General features: G+C 45.9%; 1 protein-coding gene across 1 annotated transcript; it reads right to left on the bottom strand.

Annotated features, from left to right (window-relative positions):
- Window positions 1–13: 13 nt before the first annotated feature.
- LOC139057186 (rho-related GTP-binding protein RhoC) lies at window positions 14–20,345 on the bottom strand. The gene is made up of 3 exons (XM_070534992.1): window positions 19,963–20,345; window positions 7,592–7,822; window positions 14–1,003 (listed from the first exon to the last, which is right to left on the bottom strand). The coding sequence occupies exons 1-3, from the start codon at window positions 20,116–20,118 to the stop codon at window positions 812–814; spliced, it is 579 nt and encodes a 192-aa protein (XP_070391093.1). The 5' UTR covers window positions 20,119–20,345; the 3' UTR covers window positions 14–811.
- Window positions 20,346–23,303: the final 2,958 nt, after the last annotated feature.

Here is a 23,303-nt window from a genome sequence, read left to right as displayed (position 1 = left end):
AAAAGAATTGCCACAGGCTTTAAGACAACATTTATTCATCAACCAGAGAGATCATACATAAAAAAAAAAAAACTACAGCATCTAGCTGCTCTTCCATGACGAAGTCATGGTCTTGAAGCAGCAGAAGAAAGCTAACACTGTTCAGTGACATTACATGCCACAAAAATAAGGAGCAGTACAAACAAAACGCGCAAAACCGCGATCTTTAAGGACAAAAAAAAAAAAAAAAAACTTTGCAAGTGTTGAACTGCCATGCTAGTCAATTTGGCCACAGGGCATGCTGTATTTTGAGCGATAAACAGCACATAGCAGAGGTGTCTAACTGTAGCAAGAAGGCACGAGTCATGATAGAAAACGTGTGACTGGCATCTCGTGACGCTGCCTCCCCGTGAAGCCTAAGCAGATAAGGGCATTATCTACTCAGAGAGACATGTCCATGGTGGTGTCTTCAGCCTGGACTAACAGTGTGAGTACATAACCAGGTTCATCAAAGAGAGTGGCAAACTTCCTACCAGTAGAAGCCTTTCACTGGCGGGGGGCAAAATGCTTTGCAGTAACCATTGTAAACACGACACAGTACTATAAAAGAGAAACAAGATCCTAGCATGGAAAATGAGAACTTGCGCAGTCATCGTGACCACACAGGAGAAACAAAAAACACAATTGTGGCACTGTGCGCAGGTAACGACTGGGGGCAGTACAGCAGAAATAGCATTTAACTAGAGCAAAAGAACACAAGTCCAGAAAAAGATTTGTTGCTTGTGGCTGCCGGTATGTGCAGGAGGGGGAGGGGGGGGTAATTGGCAGCACTCTACATAAGGCAGCACCTCTTCTTCCTCTTCTTTTTGACCTGCAGCGCTGCCCTGGTGGCCATCTCAAACACCTCCCGCACGCCCTCCTTAGTCTTAGCCGAGCATTCGAGGTAGCCAAAGGCGCTGATCCTGTCTGCCATGGCACGACCCTCCTCGCTTTTCACAGGTTCCTGCTTCATCTTGGCCAGCTCCTGTAAGATGTGGTCATTGTGAATCACTCACTTGCAAGTATTCTGTCAGCTGCAACAATGTGGTATGCATGGGAATGCCGGTATATTGCAACTTCGGATTGGCATCATTCTCAGAGAGCCAGGCAAGCACCGTTCCGTCTGTCACAAATATAAATTTTCTACTAAAACAGCACAACAGGGAAAAGCTGTTTTAGCTTTATTATTACAGAAAAACATGTTTTATTTAACTATGAGAACTTGTTATTTCACGTACAATTATATGAAACGTAAAAAGTATCAGCGGGCCGCTAAAGTTGGAGGACAGACGGCAAGATTCGTGCTCGCTTTGGAACAGTTTGTCGTCTGTTCCTGCTTTTCTTCGCTTGGTTATGCATTGTAGGTGAGTAAACTTCACTGGAGGATGTAATATGCATGAATGGAAACATTTTATGAAGATTTTACTCGAACACATTCTTTGTGTAGCCCTATCCACGTTTTAGACGAAGCCTCTTACAACACCAGCAACACAAGCCTCGCAGACACATGTACTGCCATTCCCATGACGGCACAGTGCCCCTTAGGAAACTCCCATAGACGGTGGTGCCAGATTTCCCTCTAGGTGTTATAGTGAGAAACTCTAGTAGCACTGTACTGTATGCTCATCATAGAAAAATGTGCGAATGATTAACTGGACGACTCCAATGGGCCCATAGAGTTTCTCACTATAGAGTGCGAAACTATGGATGGGCCTCTGCCCCCCCCCTTTAATGATGATGATGATGATAGCATGCTGTTGGTTTTTATTTCAGTTTTGCTAGCTGCAAAGCATTGATGGAAGGAGGGTGTCACTCTTATGCGTGCTTCGGCACAGCCTCCGCACAATTTTCTGCTAAAATGCTGTTTTGGCACCGGATGGCGCAGCTCTTCCGCCACTGGAATGAGATGAATAGGTCAACTGCGACAGGTAGATGTCACTTGGCTGTAAAAGCCCTAAAGCTAAGTCACTGTTAAGTGCTTAAAATGTACAGGTATTAAAATAATGACAATGAGTAATGTGTGTGCTACGATCATAAAAGCTTCAATACTAAAGAATGATTTACTAAACATGTCAATAGTAGTAGCACTCGTACCTCACCAGTGAGCTCTTGACTGCAAGGGCTGGGAGGTAATACTTTATAAAAATGCTATTGCAGCAGCGTCCTCTAGTAGGAGGATGTGCTACGTATACCTTGGGCTGATAACATGCAATGTTCAACATCATGTAAAAATGCTAAAACTTTCTTATTGTCAAATAGTGGATAAATGCCTAAAAACATTGCTGGGTGGAAGGGAATATGTTGTCTATATGCAGGGGCAAAGTACTTTTTTCTTTGAGTTTCTACTTCCCAACACTAAGAAGATATGAAGGACTGTTAGCACCTTGCCACATTTATCGCAGACAGGAGGATCATCACCAGTTAACAAGTATGAGTGAGTGCCATACGTACGACCTATCCTAAGATGGCAAAAAACAACTTCAGTTTGACATATTTTTTTTATTGGTAGACAGTTTCCTAGGTTTGGCTTAATAATGTGAAGTTTATTATGTGTTTGAGTGTCCCACGTATGCTGCCAATGGCCTCTCAGTTTCTTGCATAGGCAGGGCTTTAATTCTATGACAAGACAGCTATGGAAGAATTACATGCTTTTGTGGTTACTAATGTGGCTATACGGTTGGCAAGCATCACACTCAATGCCTCTGTGGCCATGTACCTAGAATAATATATGTTGATGAAGTGTGTGCAAAGCGCAGAAGATCGCATAAAGTTCAGTAAAGACAGGAGTTATTCCTTTGTGGTCAGTTTAGGGCTTTGACGACGCTCAATGGATCTCTAAATATTGCTCCCTTTTCTAGTTTTCTTTCCTTGATGTGCCGTACAGCTGACAAGAGTGGATAGGCCTCTGCTGTAAAGATACTTGTTTCCAGATGCAAACAGCCAGATTCTGAGAAGGATGGGCCAACTGCAGCACAAGAAACGCTGGCATGCGACTTTGAAGCATCAGTGTAAAATTCTAAGCATGAGTATTGCATTTACTCGAAATAATGATCGCACTTTTTTGTCCAAAGAATTGACGCAAATGCAGGGGTGCGATTATTACGTGGGTTAAATTTCCTGCAAAAACATTTTTTTTTAAACCCGCATTTGATGCAGGATGACAACAGGTCAACAAACAGGCAGCTTCCGCTGCAACAGTGTGGGACAGCAAAACATAAATGGTGGCCGGCGGAGCAAACCGAGCGCGCCGAACGCAATTTCTTTTCTTTGCTTGAGTACATTACGCGCATTGAAACAGTTTCTTCCGTGTCAGTAATGAATAATATCGTTAATATCGGAAAGTTTGCGACAATAATGTAGCCGTGTCCACTTTGAGGCGACAAAAATAGTGATGGGCGCGCTTAGCTGCCAGTGACATAGAAACGCATGGCAGGCATGCTGCGGAAACTGCGGCATTTGTCTTCACTACTATCCTAATATGGCACGTTTCCACTAAGGGTGGGCGAACATCTTAGCTGTGTTACAAGCGTCAATGTATGAATAGGGTACACTTCAAACGTATTAGTGTAAACATGGCCACTATTGTTGCCAGCCGCGATTTGTTGCGTGCCCACGAGTGCAGACGAGAAGAATCGAAAGGCGCCCTTTGTGTTGTTGACCAAAACCATTATGAAGCATACAAATAATAAAGCCAAGGCAAGTTTGGTTGTAGCTTCTTTTTTTCATAGAAGTTCGGAAAGTGATGAAAGGATTGAAATGGGGCATCTGCTTAAGAATGTTGGGTGCGTGCAGACCACTTGGTATGTCTTCAAGAGTCGTTTGCATAGCATTCGACAGATGGTAACCGCGATCATCATTAGCTAAACTTGGCACACGACATATAGCTGCGACAAGTTCAGGGTACGATCATTTACGGGAAAGAAAAAGAAATCGAATTTTGACGACAAAATTCAAGGGTGCAATCATTACTCCAGTGCGATCATTATGCCAGTAAATACGGTACTTGGACTGGAGTTTTAGGAAATGCATTGTAATGTTTGCCTGTGGTACATGTTTTGTAACTTCTGTGAACAATGTGCCACATTTTATGAGCTGCCACTGCCACGGTGGCAATGGCTTCGCTGGGACCATCAGGCTTCACTTAACGATCAAAACTCCCATTTCCAGAGAAAGTTCCCTTACGCGCACAGAAAATGGTTTTCTAGCTGAAGGTCGATTACAAAACAGCATTGCAGATGTCAAGTCGTTTATAGTTGAATAAGAGGGATGTTGTAGGTTCGCATGCACGTAAAAGAAATATGTGCTTAACTTTCTAATTGGAATTTTCCCCCTAGCTTCGTTTCTTTAGAAGTTGGTTAAATAATCTTGACTAATGATCTCATTAAGCAAAATACAAGAAAAAGGGTGACACGCTACATACAAAAGTGAGCACCATGCATTTGGTCGTGCCATATTAGAATGCATCGGCATATTCTTAAACTCTGGCTAAAGTTAGCTGAGTATGTTGCAGTTTTGTCTTTTACGCTACAAGCACATGACATTTGCCCTTTTACATGTGTCTAAGGCACACAAGTCCTCCAGTGGATTGTTTCGCCCCTGCAGCTTCTGGTATTTTTTTGGTAACCATTTACTTATTTCTTTTGGAAAGCTAGTCATACAGCAGCCACTCTTTACTGGAGACCTTGTTTCTAACCAGGCTCTAATCTTATTGAGAGGCTATTCATCCAGTTTTTCTACTAAGATTGTTTATACTGTGTTTAAAACTGATCATCTATCCCTGATAGCTGTATATTTTTGCACTAGTCAATACAAGTGTGACACCAAATTATACTGAAATAAATATTCCTGCTGTGAATATATGCGTCTTTGTTTAACTATTCAATATTCAATAAATACTATTTGTATTTGGAAAAGTTGATATTCGCCCCCCCCCCCCCCCCCCAACCTCTAGCAATACAGTCTAACCCACTTACGACGATACCAGTTTAAATAATATATCAGTAATCACAATGAGAAGCTGCTGCACCATCAATATTTGTAGGTTTTTTCATGGTGAAACAATGCACTCACTACAATGCCCCCATGCCGCATTATCACTTGTAACAACGAAGTCTGGCTGCTGGGCGTCAGTGCCAAGTGTTAATGGAATGCAAAATCCCCTATACGAAAACTTGCAGTTTCGTCCGCAAGGCGAAGCATCGATTGCGATAGCAAATTAGTAAACAGCCTGTCCGTCATTGGAGCACCCGGCTTGCTCCTGTTTACATTAGGGGTACGAAGAGCCTGAAAAATCTGCACATGTGCAATCAGTTGCCATTTAATTTCTGTTAAGCCCCCAGTCCAGTTTTTAATAAACCCTTCACAACTGGATAAGCTCTTTCGATCACAGTTTGAAGCTACCACAGTGTCGTGATATTTACAATGCTGTCTTGCTTTGAGCTTTGATGAATTTTGTTACCAATGATTGAGTAAACGGTCCTTGCAATTGTACCTTTGTTGTTTTATCTGATGCTGAGTAATTTCGTGCTGCTAGTGCCAAGTGCAGAGAGAACTTCGCATGTGTGGAGTTTGCCGATATGTCATAATACACAGGAAGGCCACCAAGCCTGATGGACAATGCCAACCATGCCTAGCCATTGACCAAGTATTTGGGCTGCTGCAGTGATGAGCGACCAGCCGTTCAGCTCACTGCTCATTACCAGCCAAGGATAGCGAGACAAAAAAAGCAGCGGTCATGTTCGAAACATCCTTTCACTCAGCAGCTATTGAAATACAGTATTTACTCGAATCTAATGCACACTTTTTTTCCAATAAAACGGGTCCAAGAATTGCACGCACGTTAGAATCGAGTACGACCCTAAATCTGCGTTACCGTATCACCATCGACAATACAAAATGGCCACCTAATACATGCTTCGAACCAAGCTGCTGTAGCTTCCTCCATGTGTTGCAGTACATGTGCTTAGGCAATGCTTCCTTTGGCTTAGGTTAGTGCACTGTCCGTCTTCCCGTTTTCTGCATTTGCTCTATCAACATGAAAGTGCCGACAGCAAGGACATGTCGCGTTCATCATGATATCTCAATTAAAAGGAAAGAGATCACATGTGCGGAGACACATGGAAATCTGGCCGTATCATGGGCACTTGGAGTTCCCGAAACTTGCATGCAGGACTGGTGGAAACAGGAGAGGCATTCTACACCGGCGGCTGCTACGTACAGCATGGCAGTGAGGCCCCTATCTTGGAAACAATCTGCGACGGAGACAGAGTCTACGCGTCTAAACACACAGCACTGTGTTCTCGTCACTTAGTTCACATTGAAGCGAGAGGTCACACAAAGGTCAATTCCTTCACTCCTGTTACTGCACTTCCTCGCTCCAGCATTTTGATAAAGAGTTTCTACAGTTATTGAGCGAGACATGTTCTTGTTGATTGTGCATGCGTGACACCATGCTTGTTAATTTAGCTAGTAAGCGAATGTTTAAAAGTTTATACGGCCGATAAATCTACTATCCTTACTTTTCGTATAGCTCTACTAATTTGCTATCGTGATCGATGCTTCACCGTGTAGGTGAAACCAACTTTTTAAAATTTATCGCAACTTCAGTGCATTGGGAGTAAATTCTTGTTTTTTTTAACTTGGAGAAAGTTGTATTTCTGTATGAAAGAATGAGGTGTGCGGTGCTGTAAAGGACTTTTTTTAGGTCATGGCAAACAGGTGTGTTACACAATTGAGAATATTCCCCTCCCCCCCTTTTTTGGTCATGGGAAACAGGTGCACATTACAATTGAGGGCGCGTTAATATCAAGTAAATACAGCAATTGTGGGCCTCCAGAGCCTTGTGTGCCTCTATTTTAGTCAACAATATGTAATTTGTAGACAAGACTAAGTAGTTGATGACAGTGCATCGTAATTTGGCACATGAGAATGGATTGATGCCATCGCACAAGTTTACTTTTGCTTTGTAGCAAGCCCTTGTGGAAATCCCAAGCTAAACAACAGAAGGTCCCGATTCACGCTGTTTGGTCTTCACTATCACAATTCACAAGAAACTTGGAACTCTCACAGCAGAGAAGCAGTGTCTTGCTGTGTTAGCAAATGCTTCTGTGGTCTTCAATATGGCACATGACCAAGTCCAGAAGATAATGTGACATTGTGAACACTATGTATGGGGACAGGAATCTGAACACAGCCCCAGAGGATATGATTCAAACTGATCTTGTGGCCTCTTTCACTGCCAAGTGGAAGAGCACAAACCAGTATTCCTTATGGTTTTACACCTGCCACTTTGTGAATGAAAATGAAGGCACAGTCATTCTCGAAATTAAATGCTTTCATTGTTTCTCACAAATGTCACTCGAGCTCATTTCTTAAATAAAAAAATTCAACTTTTCCACGATCCCACAATGAAAATGAATCAGCACTGCAGCGCTCTGATCAAATTGCTATACAAAAAGGGCAGCATTTGAGCTTCTTCAAGAACAGGCATATGGAAGGTAGGGGAAGAGAGCAATAAATGCTGATCTTGCATTTACAACTGCATGCATGCATGCATGCTGTCATGCTGACACACCTTGATTGTCGCTGGGTCTGAACGCAGGTCCTTCTTGTTAGCGACCAGGACTATGGGGACGCTTGGGCAGAAGTGTTTAACTTCCGGGTGCCACTTCTCTAAAATGTTCTCCAGGGAGTCAGGCGAATCAATACTGAAGCACATTAAGATTACGTCTGTGTCTGGGTAAGACAGCGGCCGCAGCCGGTCGTAGTCCTCCTGACCAGCCGTATCCCAGAGTGCCAACTCCACCTGGTAGTAAGAGAGAAGATTGGACACGAAGCAAAGGTAAGCATACTATAGGGTCTGCACCCCCTGCACCAGTTCACCATGCTCTACGACAGATACCATGATTTACCAAGTGCAAAACATGGTGCAGGCACAATTTATTTTATTTACTTGTACAGTTGACCAAAAATGGTTGTAGACCATGGGATATAATGCTAAAAATTCATGGTGAGTAAGATGCGCTGCATCTTACCCACTAAGGTGATGCTTTGCCAACACAGCCGGTGCTTCTACACGAAAGCTTCACAAATAGTTTGACAACACTGCTATTCCAAAATGACCGCCTCAGAACACTAAAAATAAGAAATGCAATACAAAAAACAATTTTCACTGACTAAGCTTTACAGCAGCAGCAGATGACAAAATTTGTGTGATAATCTGTTATACTATTATTAGTTAATGTTTCATCAATTGCTTTAGAAAGCAAAGTCAAATCATGGGGTTTGTGTCCCAAAGCAACTCGCAGGCTACAAGAGATCTTGTGCTATAGATTAATTTTGACCACTTGTTGTCCTTTAAAGTCTGCATCTAAGTGCACAAGCATATCTGGTTTGCTCTCCTATAGGAATGTGGCTGCACACTGGCAACCTCGGTGTTCAGCAGCAGTCCTTGATCACGTTGGGTTACAGAGCATGCTGTGATTGCACAAATCGGGCAGTGCTTGACCGTTTGCCTCTCTGCCTTTCACCAATTGCTTACTGCTACAGTTAATGTGCTTTTGCATTGCAAAAAAATGGGGTATTACTGGAGCAGCAACACATTTCAAGGCACATTTCGAGTCCAAATTTCTTGAATTTGGTGCCTGGCAATAACTTTCTAACAGGTTATACTTTGAGTACTGTCCCACTTTAATACTGCAAGTACAGGATTGTACGCTAGAGACATTAACTGAAATGTTTATTGAAATTTAAATAATTGTACTTATACTGCAAAATTCCGTTGTCTGCCACTACTATAAAGCTTGCTGAATAAATGTCATCTTTAATCTGAGCAAGCTGTTGCAGGAGCTCGCTATAGCCAGAATCTTTAAAGGCATGGACCATCAAAGAACAAAACAAAAATAAACAACATTCAACACATGATACACTTCAGCACTCGCTTGAAAGGGGCAAGCAACCTGCTGCTAGTAATGCTATGTGCATTGTTAACGTTTAATCCCAGCTACAGCTCAGTCACAAATCTCCCGGCACTGTTAATTATATTATGTCTTGTTTATTTATATAAAAAAACTTTGTGTGCAATACAAACAGGGACAAAAAAAAATGCAACACAAGGAGGAGCGTGTGGGTTTGGGGTCCCTTCCGCCGGCGAGGGCTTTCAGAAAAGCTACTCAGGCAGTACTTTGGTCCGTACAAGGTTTTACGACGCCTCAGCGACCTGAACTATGAGGTTATCCCTGACAGTCCTGCTTCCTCCAGGGCGAGGCAGCATCCACCAGAAGTTGTGCACATTGTGCGCATGAAGCGCAGGGCTGGCCTTCTGCTAAACTCCTCCAAGTTCTATTTCGGTCGCCGTGAAATGAACATGCTCGGCCATCTCGTAAACGCCGCTGGAATCCAACCTGAACCACAGAAAGTTCACGCCATGCGAAATTTTCCTGTACCTTGTTCAACAAACGATGTCCGTAGTTTTCTGGGCAAGAGTGATGGTCTGTAACGATGGTGAAAGGACGCCCGTACAGGTATGGCCAAAAGCGCTGCACTGCGAAAATCACCGCGAGACATTCCTGTTCTGTGACGGTGTAATTGCGCTCAGCAACTCACGCTTGCAACTCACGTAATTGCGCTTGCTTAGAGAGCAACTCACGTACGCTTCGACGTGTTCTTTGTTGTCAAAGTGCTGGGTAAGAACAGCGCCGAGACCAATACCGCTAGCATCCGTGCGCAGTTTTGTGGGAGCCAAGGGGTCAAAGTGTTTGAGAACTGGATGGGACGTCCAATAGAACTTCAGTTCACGAAAAGCACACACACATTCTGGGGTCCAGTCAAGTGAACGCCTTTCTGGAGCAGACACGTCAGCGGATGCGCGATGTGAGTGAATCTGGGAATAAACCAACGGAAGTATGAGCAAAGGCCCAAGAAGCTTCGTACCTCTTTTACTGAGCGAGGTTGCTGAAGGGCTTTGACCGCCGCAGTTATTGCTGGATCAGGTGTTACGCCCTCTTTGTTCCCTAGGTGGCCTAGAACTAGTGTTTGGCATTCTCCAAAGAGACATTTCTTGGAGTTTAGTAACAAGCATGCTTTGACTAGGCACTTTAGTACAAGACTGAGGCGAGCGTTGTGTTCACTAAACGTGCGCCCGAAAATCATGACATCATCCAGATAACACACGCAGACTTCGCACTTCAAGCCATGCAAAATGTTGTCCATGAAGCACTCAAAAGTTGCAGGCACGTTACACAACCCGAACGACATCACATTAAATTCGAAAAGTCCGTCTGGTGTAACGAATGCCGTTTTTTCCTTGTCTGCCGTGTGCATTAGAATCTGCCAGTATTCAGACCACAAGTCTACACTTGAAAAGTATGAGGCCGAAGAAAAGCAATCTATAGTATCATCAATCCGTGGCAAAGGGTATACATCTTTGTTGGTAACGGCGTTGAGGCGGCGGTAGTAAACGCAAAATCGCCATGTGCCATCTTTCTTTTTGACTAGAATTACTGGGGCTGCCCACGGACTATTTGACTCTAGGATAACGTTCTTTTTTTAGTATGTCATGGACTTGGTCACTGATCATCTTGTGCTCCAAAGGCGACACCTGGTATGGCTTTTGTCGCAGAAGCTGGCGAGATCCTGTGTCTATGCGAGGCTGTACACGAGAAGGGGGAAAAGATGGCGGAGCCTCTTGCTGGGACAATTCGAACGCTGCGAAGTGTTTTCGCAGAACATTTGCCAGTTCCTGACGTTGGTTAGTACTGAGTGATTTGTTTATCATAGCCATCATGGAAGTGACCGTGGCACATGCATCCGAATAGGACTCATCCTTGGCATCAGGGGCTTCTGCAAGGATGGCGAGCGCCAATACTTGATGTTCATGAATAGCCGCAAGTTTCAGACCCTCCGGTAGTATTGTGGGTTCATTGGAGCAATTTATCGTACATAAGACAGTGTGCCCGTCGATAACCGACAGTCTACAATAGGGCCCTAGAACATTCTTCTTAATGCAACTGTTCTGTCTGTTGCAGGAGAGCAGGCAACTGGAGGTCTGTTCGATTTACCTTGCACTGCGTGAACTAGTTCCTGGCAGTTCAGAAAAAGTGTCATACTCATGCAGCGCCAGTTCAGCAGTGCAGGCATAGCGCGACACTAGCGCCAAACTGAAACGAATGCTGAAGTGCAGGTAGTGCAGGCCTTCTGCTGGTCTTGGCGCTTCGCCAGCTGCACGTCGACTTTTGTTCATGGATTGATCCAGCCTGCCCGCGGTTAGGCGAAAGTGTTTTGAAGGGTGTACAGGCTGATAGATATATGGTGGAAACCGCTATGGATTGCGGCGCATCATCTGCAGCCATCGTTCAAACAGTTATTGAGCTGATGGACTCGGACACCCGCCGTGGTTGCTCAGTGGCTATGGAGTTGGGCTGCTGAGCACGAGGTCGCGGGATCGAATCCCGGCCGTGGCGGCCGCATTTCGATGGGGGCGAAATGCGAAAACACCCGTGTACTTAGATTTAGGTGCACGTTAAAGAACCCCAGGTGGTCGAAATTTCCGGAGCCCTCCACTACGGCGTGCCTCATAATCAGAAAGTGGTTTTGGCACGTAAAACCCCATAAATTAATTAATTAATGGACTCGGACAGTGAAGACGAGGATTTCGACGATGTTGTCACAATTCTAACGCTGTAGCTAACTAGGTTGCAATGCAATAGAATTCCTAAGTACTGTGAAGAAGTCGTGAGTCGCTACTTTGATTTTGAATTTAAAAGACTTTTCCGCCTATCGCACGGTTCCCAAACACGGTTCCCAAACACGCCTATCGCCAAACACGGTTCCCATCTTCATTGACGATCGGCGTCAGCTTCGTTGCCACGCCGCCTATTGCAACGCAAATGCTGCCGTCGTCTGCTGCCATGGCTGTAGCGCCTGTGCACGACCGGCACCACCTCTCAACACGGTGCAGGATCTGCCTGAACTAGCCCTGCACGACGCCTGCACTTGTTTGAAACGAAGGCCGTAGTTCAGAGGGCGCCACGTTGCACTGCCAAAACGAATGGCCGAGTGTGGCACTACATGAACTAGTTCAGGTAGTGCAGATAAATCGAACTGACCTTGGGACACATTTGGAAGACAACAGCGGTATGACGGTATCTACGGACACACAAAGCGCACTTTCGTAACACTGCAGGTGTTCCACAAATATGATGGGAAGGCTCGAATCTACTGTAATTTCTCCCGTTTAGCAATTTACATTGGCACCACACAGCTTCAGGAAATCGAGACCCAGAATTATGTCATGCGTAGCATAATTTAAAACTACGAACTCCGCGTTAAACTTTCACAGCCCAACCTAACTGCTGCACTGCACACACCTACAAGGTACAATAGTTCTCCACTCACTCCACGAACCACATCGGCACGGTCCCATGAAAACAGCACTTTTCATCCTAGCAGGCGTTTGAATGCATAACCCATTACGGAAACGGTCGCTCCAGTGTCCACTAAGGCCATTGTGAAGACGGCATCTACATGTACACAAACCTTATTTTTAAATATGCAAATTGGCAGAGGTATTTCTGTCATAATTGAAGACTGTCCAGCGGCCTCACCTCCAACAGCTGCACTGACTAGTTTTCCGGTGAAGGCGAAGGGTAGCAGCACCAGGGAGACGGTGACTGGCTTACGCAAGGGGCAGGCAGTGGTGTCAAGTTCCTATCGGAGGCCAATGAACGATTTCGCAACATTCCCAGGGTCTTGTTGGACATACCGTGTGGGTATGTGTATACATGGATAACGCGTTATTAGCCAGATATTGTTGACCGGTTGTACGTGGGTGGCTGGCGGCATTGTGCGGCCACGTTGCAGTACCTGGCGATGCAGCCCTCGATACCACAGTTGTAGCACAAGGGCAGAGGATGCTCGACGAAATGCCACTCAAAGCGTTTAGCGGGCAGAGGTCGCTGAGCTGGGTACGGCACCTTAGTAAGCTGAACAGAAGCCGTTCGCCTTGGTACATCACGGCTGGGGTGAAAGCGTTGCTTATATCGCTGTTCTGTCGGATACGTCTCTGGATGTGGCCACATCGTTTCAGCCACACTGACGTCCGTGACACACAGACGGTGGCAAAGTAGCGCATGCTGTTGCGGGTGCCGAGCGAGTGATATACTGGGTACGTAGCTGGTGGTTGAACTGTGTTGCACACAAGTTCATTGTGTCGCTACAGTCCTTCGCGTACCATTGCCCTAATAGTAGAGGCAAGGTCAGTGGACGGACTCGGGTATCGACACTGGCGACAGTTGTCATGTTCCCCAGTCCTCCAAATTTGGGTGCAATACGACGTGTCTTCAACGTCTCAATTGTACGGCAGTAACGCAAGACATCTGAGACGGACGTGAGGTCTTCTCTACCTGTCTGAAAATTGTAGACGTCTACTGCAATGCCTTTCAGAAGATGTCCGACTGCCTTCCTCAGACATCTGCAGGTTTATGATCTTGCACAACTTGAGTATTTCTTCTATACATGCAGTGCATGTCTCTGTCAGAGTTTGAGCTCTTTTGGCAAGTGTTCTTGCCGTATGTTTTTTTTTTTTGGCATCAGAGTCGCCAAAAAATTTTCCTATTTTCTCAACAAAGAGTTCCCATGTTAGGGATTCTTCGTGATTCTCCAACTGCATCAGTGCAGTCTCCCAAAAATAAAACGACAAGCTTTGTGATCGAGTTACAGTGGTTATATTGGCTCACTCGATTGTAATGTGTAAGCCACTCGTTCACATCTTCTCCCGCTCTTCCCGTGAATGAGCGTGGTTCCATGTAATGGTGTGCGGCAGCAGCTGGCAATGACCTTTGCGCGATTGCAACTGGCTCCGAGTCTGGTCCTCCGTTCTGTGGCATGATGACTGTTGTCGGCGAGAGACCGGCTAGACGGTGGCTCCAGCAAAGTTCAAGCGGTTGCGACTTCGTAGTACGGCGACGTCATGTGCCCAGCACTTCCACCACTCTGTTATGGGCTACTCTGTGTGTAGAGAGGGTTTATTAAGAAGCAACCAATGGTCCTGAGCACCAGCCGAGGTTCCGTTATCGCTAGGCCAATGTCTTCCTCTTCCTTCTCTTACCCCGTGTTCTACTACTGCTGGCAGCACATACCCAAATCATAAGAGACTTTCACACTTGTAACAATATATGGCACAGGAGCATGGCCAAGTGGGGCTGCAGCTGAGAAAGACAAAGGAGCCGCTATAATACATAAACAAAAAACGTTAGGCAACTTGTTCTCTGGAAACTGAGGACAGGCGAACTGCTATATAATTACAGGAAAAATTAGCTCCACCACAGAGAAAAGGAAATATCCCATGATCATTTTCATGAAATATTTACAGAACAGACTAAAATTTCAGTTGCTGTTGTGCAGGTTCTGAGAGAGAATGGAATTGCTACTGGTAGGTCAGAATAAATGTGCACGTCTGAAAATTAGCCCCTGAAAAATTGTTGGGCGACTGTACCTCTACTCTTAAGATGAATTTTGCCTTAAGCTGTCGACAAATTAAGAACTGTAAAACAATCGGTATGAATACGACAATCATAAGCAAGCTCCAAAATCTCGCATCTTATGATAAAATCATAAAAGCTGGCAGATATGGTGTTGCACACATCTTAAGGACTCTTCTAATTGTACTTATGCAAAATTTATTATGTGGAACCTATACAAGTTGTACGATAGGACTAACTGTTTAGTCTTGCATAGCTGATGAAGGGAATAAGCACATGGAAAAAACTGGAAGGGGGGAGGGGAAGACTCCGGTGATGTGTGTGTTACACTAATTCTCACACCTTTACAAGACCATAGGACATTTGTTTGTGGCACCACTATGTGGTCATGTAGTAGTTGGCTCCTCTCCCACAAATTCAGAATCTCTCTTCTCGAATGGCTGATCATAATTGAAGTACACTGCATGTGAAATGGCTGATTGTGTTTTTTGCGATTATTTTTTTATAACTAAGATATGAAGTCCTCATTTGATCATGCAATAGAACTCCCTGAAAAATTCCAGGTCTTCATCTTTTCCGAACCTGTACATAATGGTGCTGAAAATGATGCTTAATGTGTTAGAACCGACTTTCCCACAGAAAATTACTTTTTGAACGGGCTGCACAAGGCGTTTCTATTGTAATTACCTGTGGGTGGAGTGGCATATTCCAAGACTGCTATACAGCATGTCTAATGGCGAGTTGATGATGCCCCAACAGCAGATGTCAAGACCTCTTTGATGCATGCGCCCACAAATCTGATGTCAGCACTCAATCATTCCTGCCAAGCAGGTTTTGCCCAAAACTTCCTGGACTTGTCTACATTGCAACATTGCAATTTGCTGTGTGGTGTAATGAGAAATGCAGGATGGGAAGCCGGTATTCATTTGTTTGACTTTTTGAACTTGTTAATTATATAGCTTCTGTTTGTGACCACCAACTTCTGTTCTCGCAGTTTTCGAGATGCTGGGCATCCATATAAATGGGGCAAAATCTGGTAGCATTGAAAAGCTGCTTCAAGACCCTTGTGAGCAAAATATTTTTCCTTTGCACAGCAGACAATAACAGTGAGTAACAAAGGTATCCCACAGTGAGCACAGGCTATGTACGTATTGCATAATCCATGTTGCTGCCTTGCCTGCTAAGCACCTCCTAAGACAAAATCTAAAGGTACCAACAACAGACCAAAATGAGATTATGGCGCAAAAGAAAGGATCATGATTCACGCTGACGAATTCGAACATGATGGTTGTTCGAAGAGAAATTTGAATTCTAAATACTGTGACGGGGCATCAAATAGATGAAAACGAAGCACGATTATAAGCAGAGACAATTTACAGGGATGGCCACGATAGCTGAACATGTGCAACCTCCTGGCCATCGTCGTCGGCTTCATTAGTCCAAGGAGGTGGCTCGTAACATCTAGCTTCCCTGTCGGGCAGAGCGCTGTCTTGGCACAGACTAATTACACAAGGAGGCGGCGGCGGAAAAGTATGGCATCAACTGGGATATGTGCATGACGTCATGAGATGACAGGGTATATGGTGAACTGTACAGTGACCTGACCTCACAGTTAACATCACTAGTTGCCATAAGACTTTGTAACGTCCAGTGTAACGTGACAAAAGCTTTTAAGAAAGACACGAAGAGATGGAGTCCAGAGAAGCACAAGAGATTCCGGAGAAAAGCAGAGATGTCGGTGGTTGCAGTCACAGCGGTCTTTCTGAAATAATTGTGTCTGAGAGTTGCTCACAAGCAACTTGACGTGCCAGATGGGCTTGTGCGGCAGCATCACGGGCATACTCTGTGCAGTGTTGTGTGACAGCAGGTGGTAGTAACGGGTCAAAAGGCAATGCTGGGTGGCAGCCAAACAGGAGGTAAAATGGCGAAAAACCAGCGGTGTCATGATGGGATTAGTTGTATGCGAATGTGAAGTATGGCAAAGTGCTGTCCCAGTCTTGATGATCTTCTTCACCAGCATGTTTAAAGTGTGGCTCAGCCTTTTGGTGAGCCAGTTGGTCTGCGGGTGGTATGCTATAGTGAGCTTGTGCTCCACAGAACAGGAAAAGAGGTCATCAACAACTCTGGACAAGAAATAGTGGCCTCAGTCTGTGAGCAGGTGCCTAGGGACACCATGATAAAGGATAGCTGTCAGTGGCACAACTGGTCGGCAAAGCTCGCGTGATGGCACACCGCGTGGTATAGCCGGTCAGAAGTACGACCCTCTTATTCCCTGAAGTGGACATAGGGAATGGGTGGAGGTCTACACTGATGCGGTAGAACGGCTCCTTGGGTATGTCAATGGGCTGTAGAAGTCCTGCAGGTAATGCCGAAGGCCGTTTACGTCGCTGACAAAGGTCACACGCAATGTAGCATTGAACAGATCAGAACAGACAAGGCCAGAAAAACTGGCGCTGCACGCAGTGATATGTGCAGGGTACTCCTGAAGATGGCCAGTGGCTGGGCCATCGTGGAGTTATTTGAGAACAGTAGCATGAAGTTACTTGGGGAGAACAAGCAGAAGCTCCGGGACAACGGGGGTGGTACTAAACACCTGACAGAAAAGAATATTGTTGTGAAGCTCAAACAGACAGAGCAATGGGTAGGGCCAAAAAGAATGGAGGCGGCGTATTATAGATTGAAACGTGTAGTCACGTTTCTGTTCAGCGTGGATGTTGGCTAGATCTGAAATAGCCATGATGAAGTCACTGGTATCATGCACAGCAGTGTCAGGAGGGTAGACAGGGTAGCGTGACAAACAGTCAGCATCTCTGTGCATCCGGCCAGACTTGTACGGAACGCCAAAGGTGCACTCCTGTAGCCTTAAAGCACAGCGACCAAGCCTTCCTGTATTATCCTTCAGCAACAAGAGCCAGCAAAGGGTGTGGTGGTCCGTGACGACAGAAAACATGCAGCCATATAAGTAAGGGCTGAATTTTGCGACAGGCCAGACTAAAGCGAGGCATCCACGCTCGGTTGCCAAAAATTACGCTCCGCCGACGAGAGAAGGTGGCTGACGTAGGCAATGATATGTTCCTGGTCCTTGTCGCGTTGCGCAAGGACTGCACCTATGCTGTGGCCACTAGCGTCGGTGCGAACTTCTGTAGGGGCCAAACAGTCAAACTGTGCCAAAATGGGCAGTGATGTAAGTAAACAGGATGCTAAATGTGGTAGCTTGCTCTTGACACCAACAAAAAGAGATGTTCTTTTTGAGCAGGTCAGTAAGCGGCTGGGCAAAGTCGCCACAATTCTTGACAAAGCTGCGGATATCTCCGACTGAGCGAGGAACAGGAAAGTCTTGAGCTGCACGCACCTTGCCAGAGTCAAGTTGGACACCCCTAGCACTAACAAGGTGACCAAGAATGACGATGTGATGTCGAGTGAAATGACACATAGAGGAGTTAAGCTGCAGGCCAGTGCGGCGAAATACATTGAGATGGCTGACAGGCAGGACAGGTTCTCAAAAGTAGGCGAAAAGACAATCACATCTAGCAAAGACAAGTAGACTACTTATAGCCCCTAAGGAGAGAATCCATCATTCGTTCGAAGGTTGCGGGGCCATTATGCTACGCATTACACGGACACTTGCTTAAATAAAATTAGTGAGATCGCGAAACAAACTCCAGTGCTACAGTCTGCCTTTCACCCTCCACAATTTCTAATCGGCTTGTTGTTAAACACACCTTGTGTTTAAAAGGCTCTCGTCGTACATTATCAGCGTTTGTGCTCTCTTCAAAGAGTATTACGAAGACGATTAAAAGAAATCGTCAACTACCAGTTGTCAATCTTCTAACATCTGCGCAATTTTCGGTCCCAAATTCGTCTTGGCATGTAAACTTTTATTGAAGTGGCTAGCGCAAGCTGGGAATTTCAGAACGTCACTTTTTCACAGCTCTAGGCGCTCGCTGAAGGAAACGCGGCGAGGGGTACCCACAGAGCGCTATCGCGACCGGCCTCCTTACGTGGTACGAATCGCGAAGTGCTTCACCGGATCAGGTTTCCTCGGGGGCATCCAGCTACCGCATGCAACTTGAGGTTGTCGAGAAAAAAATAAACACACAATAACGGCGGGGCGATCATTACTATTACGTTCAGTGTGAGCTACAACGCGAAAGCACGTGGCAAAGCGGTCCCGCGTTGTAGCTCATACTGGGCACAAAAGTAGTACGTTCGAGATTCGTTCCTGCCTGGCGGCCGAACTCTAACCGAACGGCCGCGGACTGTCGGTGCCGACGACGACCGCTCGCGTCACACGGTCCGTTTCGGGAAGTACAGGAAACGTGCTAGTGATTTTTTTAGGAAGGGTGAAGAGAAACGAGACAGCTCGCTCCCATCGTCCGCGCGGGTTTTTGTGCCAAAACGCGCCGCTGGACAAAGTGCACTGGCAGACGGACTGGGATGACATGCCATCACATAAAACCTATATAAGCATACGCCATATCGATCCACCGTCGACCACCGGGCGTGCGAGCTCGCTTACATCGAAACCGGCGCACGCTAAGTGCAGATCGACGACGCAGCTTGCTCACTGCGCGATTACCAGAAGAACGCAAAGCCCGAAGCCGCATCGACAGATTTCGCGCTCTCAATTTCCGCACTACGTTACGATGAGCCGGCGCTCCTCGAACGTCAAGGCGGCCAGTAGCGCAAATGGATGTCAAACGCAAAACGCGTGCAGAGAAAGAAAAACAACAAAAAAAGAACCCCTTTTTCTCCCACACCTCCCTCACACTGTCGGCGGGGGTTAGTCATGCACTCCGCATCCTGAAGCACGCCCTCGGACAATTTCCTCAGACTAACGTGCTTGATAACGTCGCTGCCGCGACCGTCGGCGACGAAGCAACAGACGCGTTCAGCGTTCTTAACTCAGAAATAACTAATGTTTAGGCTCTGTCGAACAAGCCGCATTTCACCAGTACCCACAGAAAGAAAGGAGAGGCAAAAGAAAACGGTACGATGCCACGCGCGACCCCCGCCCCCTTCAACAGTAACCAACCATCGCAGCACGCAGGCGCTTGTCTGGGTGACCAATCTACACTGAGCACATGCAAATAATAAGCTACAGGGAAGTGGCAATAAAGAACTCTGAAATCGCATAAGTACGGACAATGGTAAGGAAGGCGACGCCAAGAACACCAACGTGATCACTTTCGCAACGAAGCCGGGTTCAGCTATGTGCTACTCTCGGATCATTCGTTGGCGACGGTTGTCAAAGCAAAGCTTATCGACAACCATATTTAGCTAAACGAGTGCACTCTGGAGCGTCCGTGTGCACGCATGTCAAATGATCGCGGAAACGTGATTAAAGAGATTTGGAAAATTTGTTTACAAGGGACGCCGCGGCCTCATTAGGCTTAAAGTGGGAACGGAACAGGGCGAGTCAAACCGATGGATAGCAACCGCTCGTACAGCTACCGGCCATACGCACCTGCTTGCCATCCACTTCGATATCAGCCACGTAATTTTCGAACACTGTTGGGACGTAAACCTCTGGAAACTGGTCCTTGCTAAACACGATGAGAAGGCAGGTCTTTCCACAAGCTCCATCGCCAACTATCACAAGCTTTTTCCGGATAGCGGCCATCTTCCGGTGCTGGTCTCACGGCCGAGCCTCGCTGTTGGAGCCGTGCTGATGCGAGTTGCGACGCGGTCAAGGCCGACACAAACGCCAAAGCTTAGGACAATCACTCGCTCTCGTATCAAAAATACTCGCATGAGACGGATAAGATACCTCTAATGACAAGCAGTCCACTCCCCGCACTTCTTACAAGAAAATATTCACCATGGAGCAGAGTTGCCAGATGCTGCCGAGCAAATAAGCAAATAACCACCCCAAAACAAGCCCGAAAAAAGCGGCGCGACTTTTGCTAAGAAGCCCAAAAGAAGCGGATGATAACAAATTTTCTCATTCTTGCAAATCGTTTAATTATAGTATTTAAAAATGGTACAAATACGAAGGGAAGGAAAACAAATCACTTTAATTATTTTGAACAGCAACAATATCAGCAAGAATGAGCGAAAACACTCATGCACTTTTTAACATTGTCCCCAGGGTAGTCTGCACCCTGTTCATTGCGCGTTTGCCAGTACATGAATGAAGTTACTTGTTGACTCCTCCAATCAATGTTTGATTTCACGGTTCAACTACATACAGTAATCGTCGGATGTGTTCGACACATCAGGAAAACCCTCTGCGTCCACTTTGGAACCATACATGTTTTTAGAGTTGAGTAGCTGCAACATTTTTAATGTCGGTTGAAAGTCCCGGCAGCAAAGACCTCGAAACTTTAGGCCATAACGTACGTGCAGGATGCCGCTAAACATAGGATTCTTCATTATGTTTCGGTGGTGCGACTTCACCAGGTTCATGTGCGAGAGCACGCGCTCGACATCGGCATTGCTAAGAGACATGGCCAACAACGACGGAGCGAACTCTGCTATTTCCTTGAAACAACTTTCGCCGCTTGCATCCTTGAAATCTAGCACTTCTACCCAGAAAGGAGCGCCGTCCTTGTTGTTTACATTTTTCCAAGGAAGGAGGAACAGCCGTCTATACTGAGCATCCAGGAGCCCTACATCACCCTTGAACAGTTTGAGGAGAGGCACATCCTGAAGGGGCAGTTTTACCTGGCTCAGTATGTTCTCGGGTGAGAATGATTTCATGGAATTCCAAAGATGAATGTTGGGAGGAAGCCTACGGGCATTAAAATAACAATATTTGCAGGAAAAGCGCGAGTAAGCCCAAAAAAACGCGACAAGCGACTGTAAAAATTTACAAGCGACTCGGTGAAAAAAGAAGCCCACATTCGCTTATATTAAGCGGAACTGGCAACCCTGCCATGGAGGTATGATGGAGGTAAAACCTACGCGACTCCACCTAGCGGCAATAATTTGCTGCTAAAATTCCTCAAATACTGTTACGGTGTACTGAAATGGAACAGTGTGTCGTCCGTACAATGGCAGAACCGGGGGGCGCTTCTGCGATGACGCCACAAGGAATTGCTGCAATCGACCGGCGAGCTCAGCGCGCGAAATTTAAACATGTTGTGCAAAACTTTCTGCATTTATGAACTAAAACATTCTCAAAACAATTGAAATTAACATAATTCAGAAAAAACAAACACTGCAAATTGTTAGGATATATCAAAACGGCATGTAAGCTTGCACGTTTCCAACGACAGATCATGCAGTCTTCCTGATCGTCTGCTCAGCGTTTCGGTTGAAGTAGAGAAACACACACTCGTCTACTCGTTCCGTTCGGTAAGCACGCATATGTTTTTAGTATTTCGAATCGTATCATGATAAGAAGCCCGGAAGGAGCACATGCATAGTGCCTGGTGGGTTGCATATGATTCCTTTCAAGTTGCATCAGCCAGAAAGGCCGTTGTCAGGTTTCACTGAAGAAACGCACATACACACACAGAGATATTTAAAAATGCAGCGCTTCCCGTGCACATAAAGGATATGCAAATGCGGTAGGAAAAGCTACAACAAGCAATCGGCGAGCTCCGTACGACCACCATAACTGCCGATCCCGGAGGTCCTGTGTTGTACCATTGTTCTCCCTCTTGCCTGCAATGACTCCAAGCTGCAGCGACAGGCGGCGCTGCATTAGACCGGCGTGCTGAAGACGTCTGCCCAGCGGTCTAAGAAGGTACCACTGGCATATTTGAATGCCGTGGGTTCAGCCCATAGAGTTTCTCATTATAATGAGAAACTCTATGGTTTAGCCGAGAAACTATATGGGTTCAGCAATTGGTTCAGCGAGAGCAGGGAAAAAGTAATAGAGTTTCATACATAGAGTCTCCAAATAAAACTCTATGCTCACTATAATCTTGTGAGAAACTCTATGCCCATAGAGTTTCTCACTGTAACACTGTATGTTGGTACAATGGTTGGTAACATGGTGAGAAACTATGCCAGCCCCGCCGCCATCGGACTAAGAGGCACGTTATTCAGGGGCGCTATTCTGGACATTCCGCCATTTTCTTCGGAGCGTGACGTAGGCGCGACGCAAACAAAATGGCGCTGGTGGCCCGGTTTTGCTTACGTAACGTGACGCCAACTTGACGTTTCGCCTAAGAAACTGAAATGAAGACACTGAATGTAGCGTTATAGGTAAAGCAAAACAGTTTTCCTCCGCAGTAAAAATAAAGCAGCTATCTCAAAGCGTATGATTGTTCCGTCGAAAACGCTTCGCGCTTCCGTCGTCTGCTGCGTACAAGCCGTCGTCTGCTTCAGTAGCTCGGATGCGTGTCCCTGGAAAATGGAATGAGTCATCGCATGTTCGTGCCAACGCGCTTGTTTTCTTTCTTGAGACAACATACGCGAACTACCAGTGGTGATGCGCGCACGTTCTAGGCCACGTTATCGCTATTTCGTGAAACGCAAGTGACTCAGCCCGACTCGGCTGGCTTAGAAACGGCCGAATATCACCGATAGCGTTGCGCGCGCCAGAGATATCCACTAGAGCGACGCAAGCGCCGGCGCTGCCATCTCTTGTTCATTTCGCTGGTTACTCGCACCGCGGGAGGAAACTTCAAGGCGCCGCCTTGCGTACATTTCTTTTTGTAAGTTAGAAAAAGGCCGTTGTCATAACTTTTGATTGTGCGAAAAGGCATTAATCTCGATTACAATACAAATGCAGCAGTGAAAAGTGGACAACATTGCTGAAAGTTTGCTGTATTCAACCAATATTATTTCGTATTTACGCGTTCATTTAAAAAACGATGGCCCAAAACACAAATGCCAACACCACCCGAGAGCGAT

Source organism: Dermacentor albipictus, chromosome 3 (assembly GCF_038994185.2).
Source record: "Dermacentor albipictus isolate Rhodes 1998 colony chromosome 3, USDA_Dalb.pri_finalv2, whole genome shotgun sequence".
NCBI lineage: Eukaryota > Metazoa > Arthropoda > Arachnida > Ixodida > Ixodidae > Dermacentor > Dermacentor albipictus.
The sequence above is the reverse complement of the archived record's forward strand: the minus strand, read 5'-3'. Positions and strand labels throughout refer to the sequence as shown.

Bases quoted from the DNA above. Each gene is read 5' to 3' on its own strand.
- LOC139057186 (XM_070534992.1), bottom strand. From the start codon at position 20,118: ATGGCCGCTATCCGGAAAAAGCTTGTGATAGTTGGCGATGGAGCTTGT. The intron at 7,823-19,962 runs GTGCGTATGGCC...TCTTACTACCAG, and splicing joins TCGAAGTGGATGGCAAGCAG to GTGGAGTTGGCACTCTGGGA. The intron at 1,004-7,591 runs GTGTGTCAGCAT...CACATCTTACAG, and splicing joins CAGACCCAGCGACAATCAAG to GAGCTGGCCAAGATGAAGCA.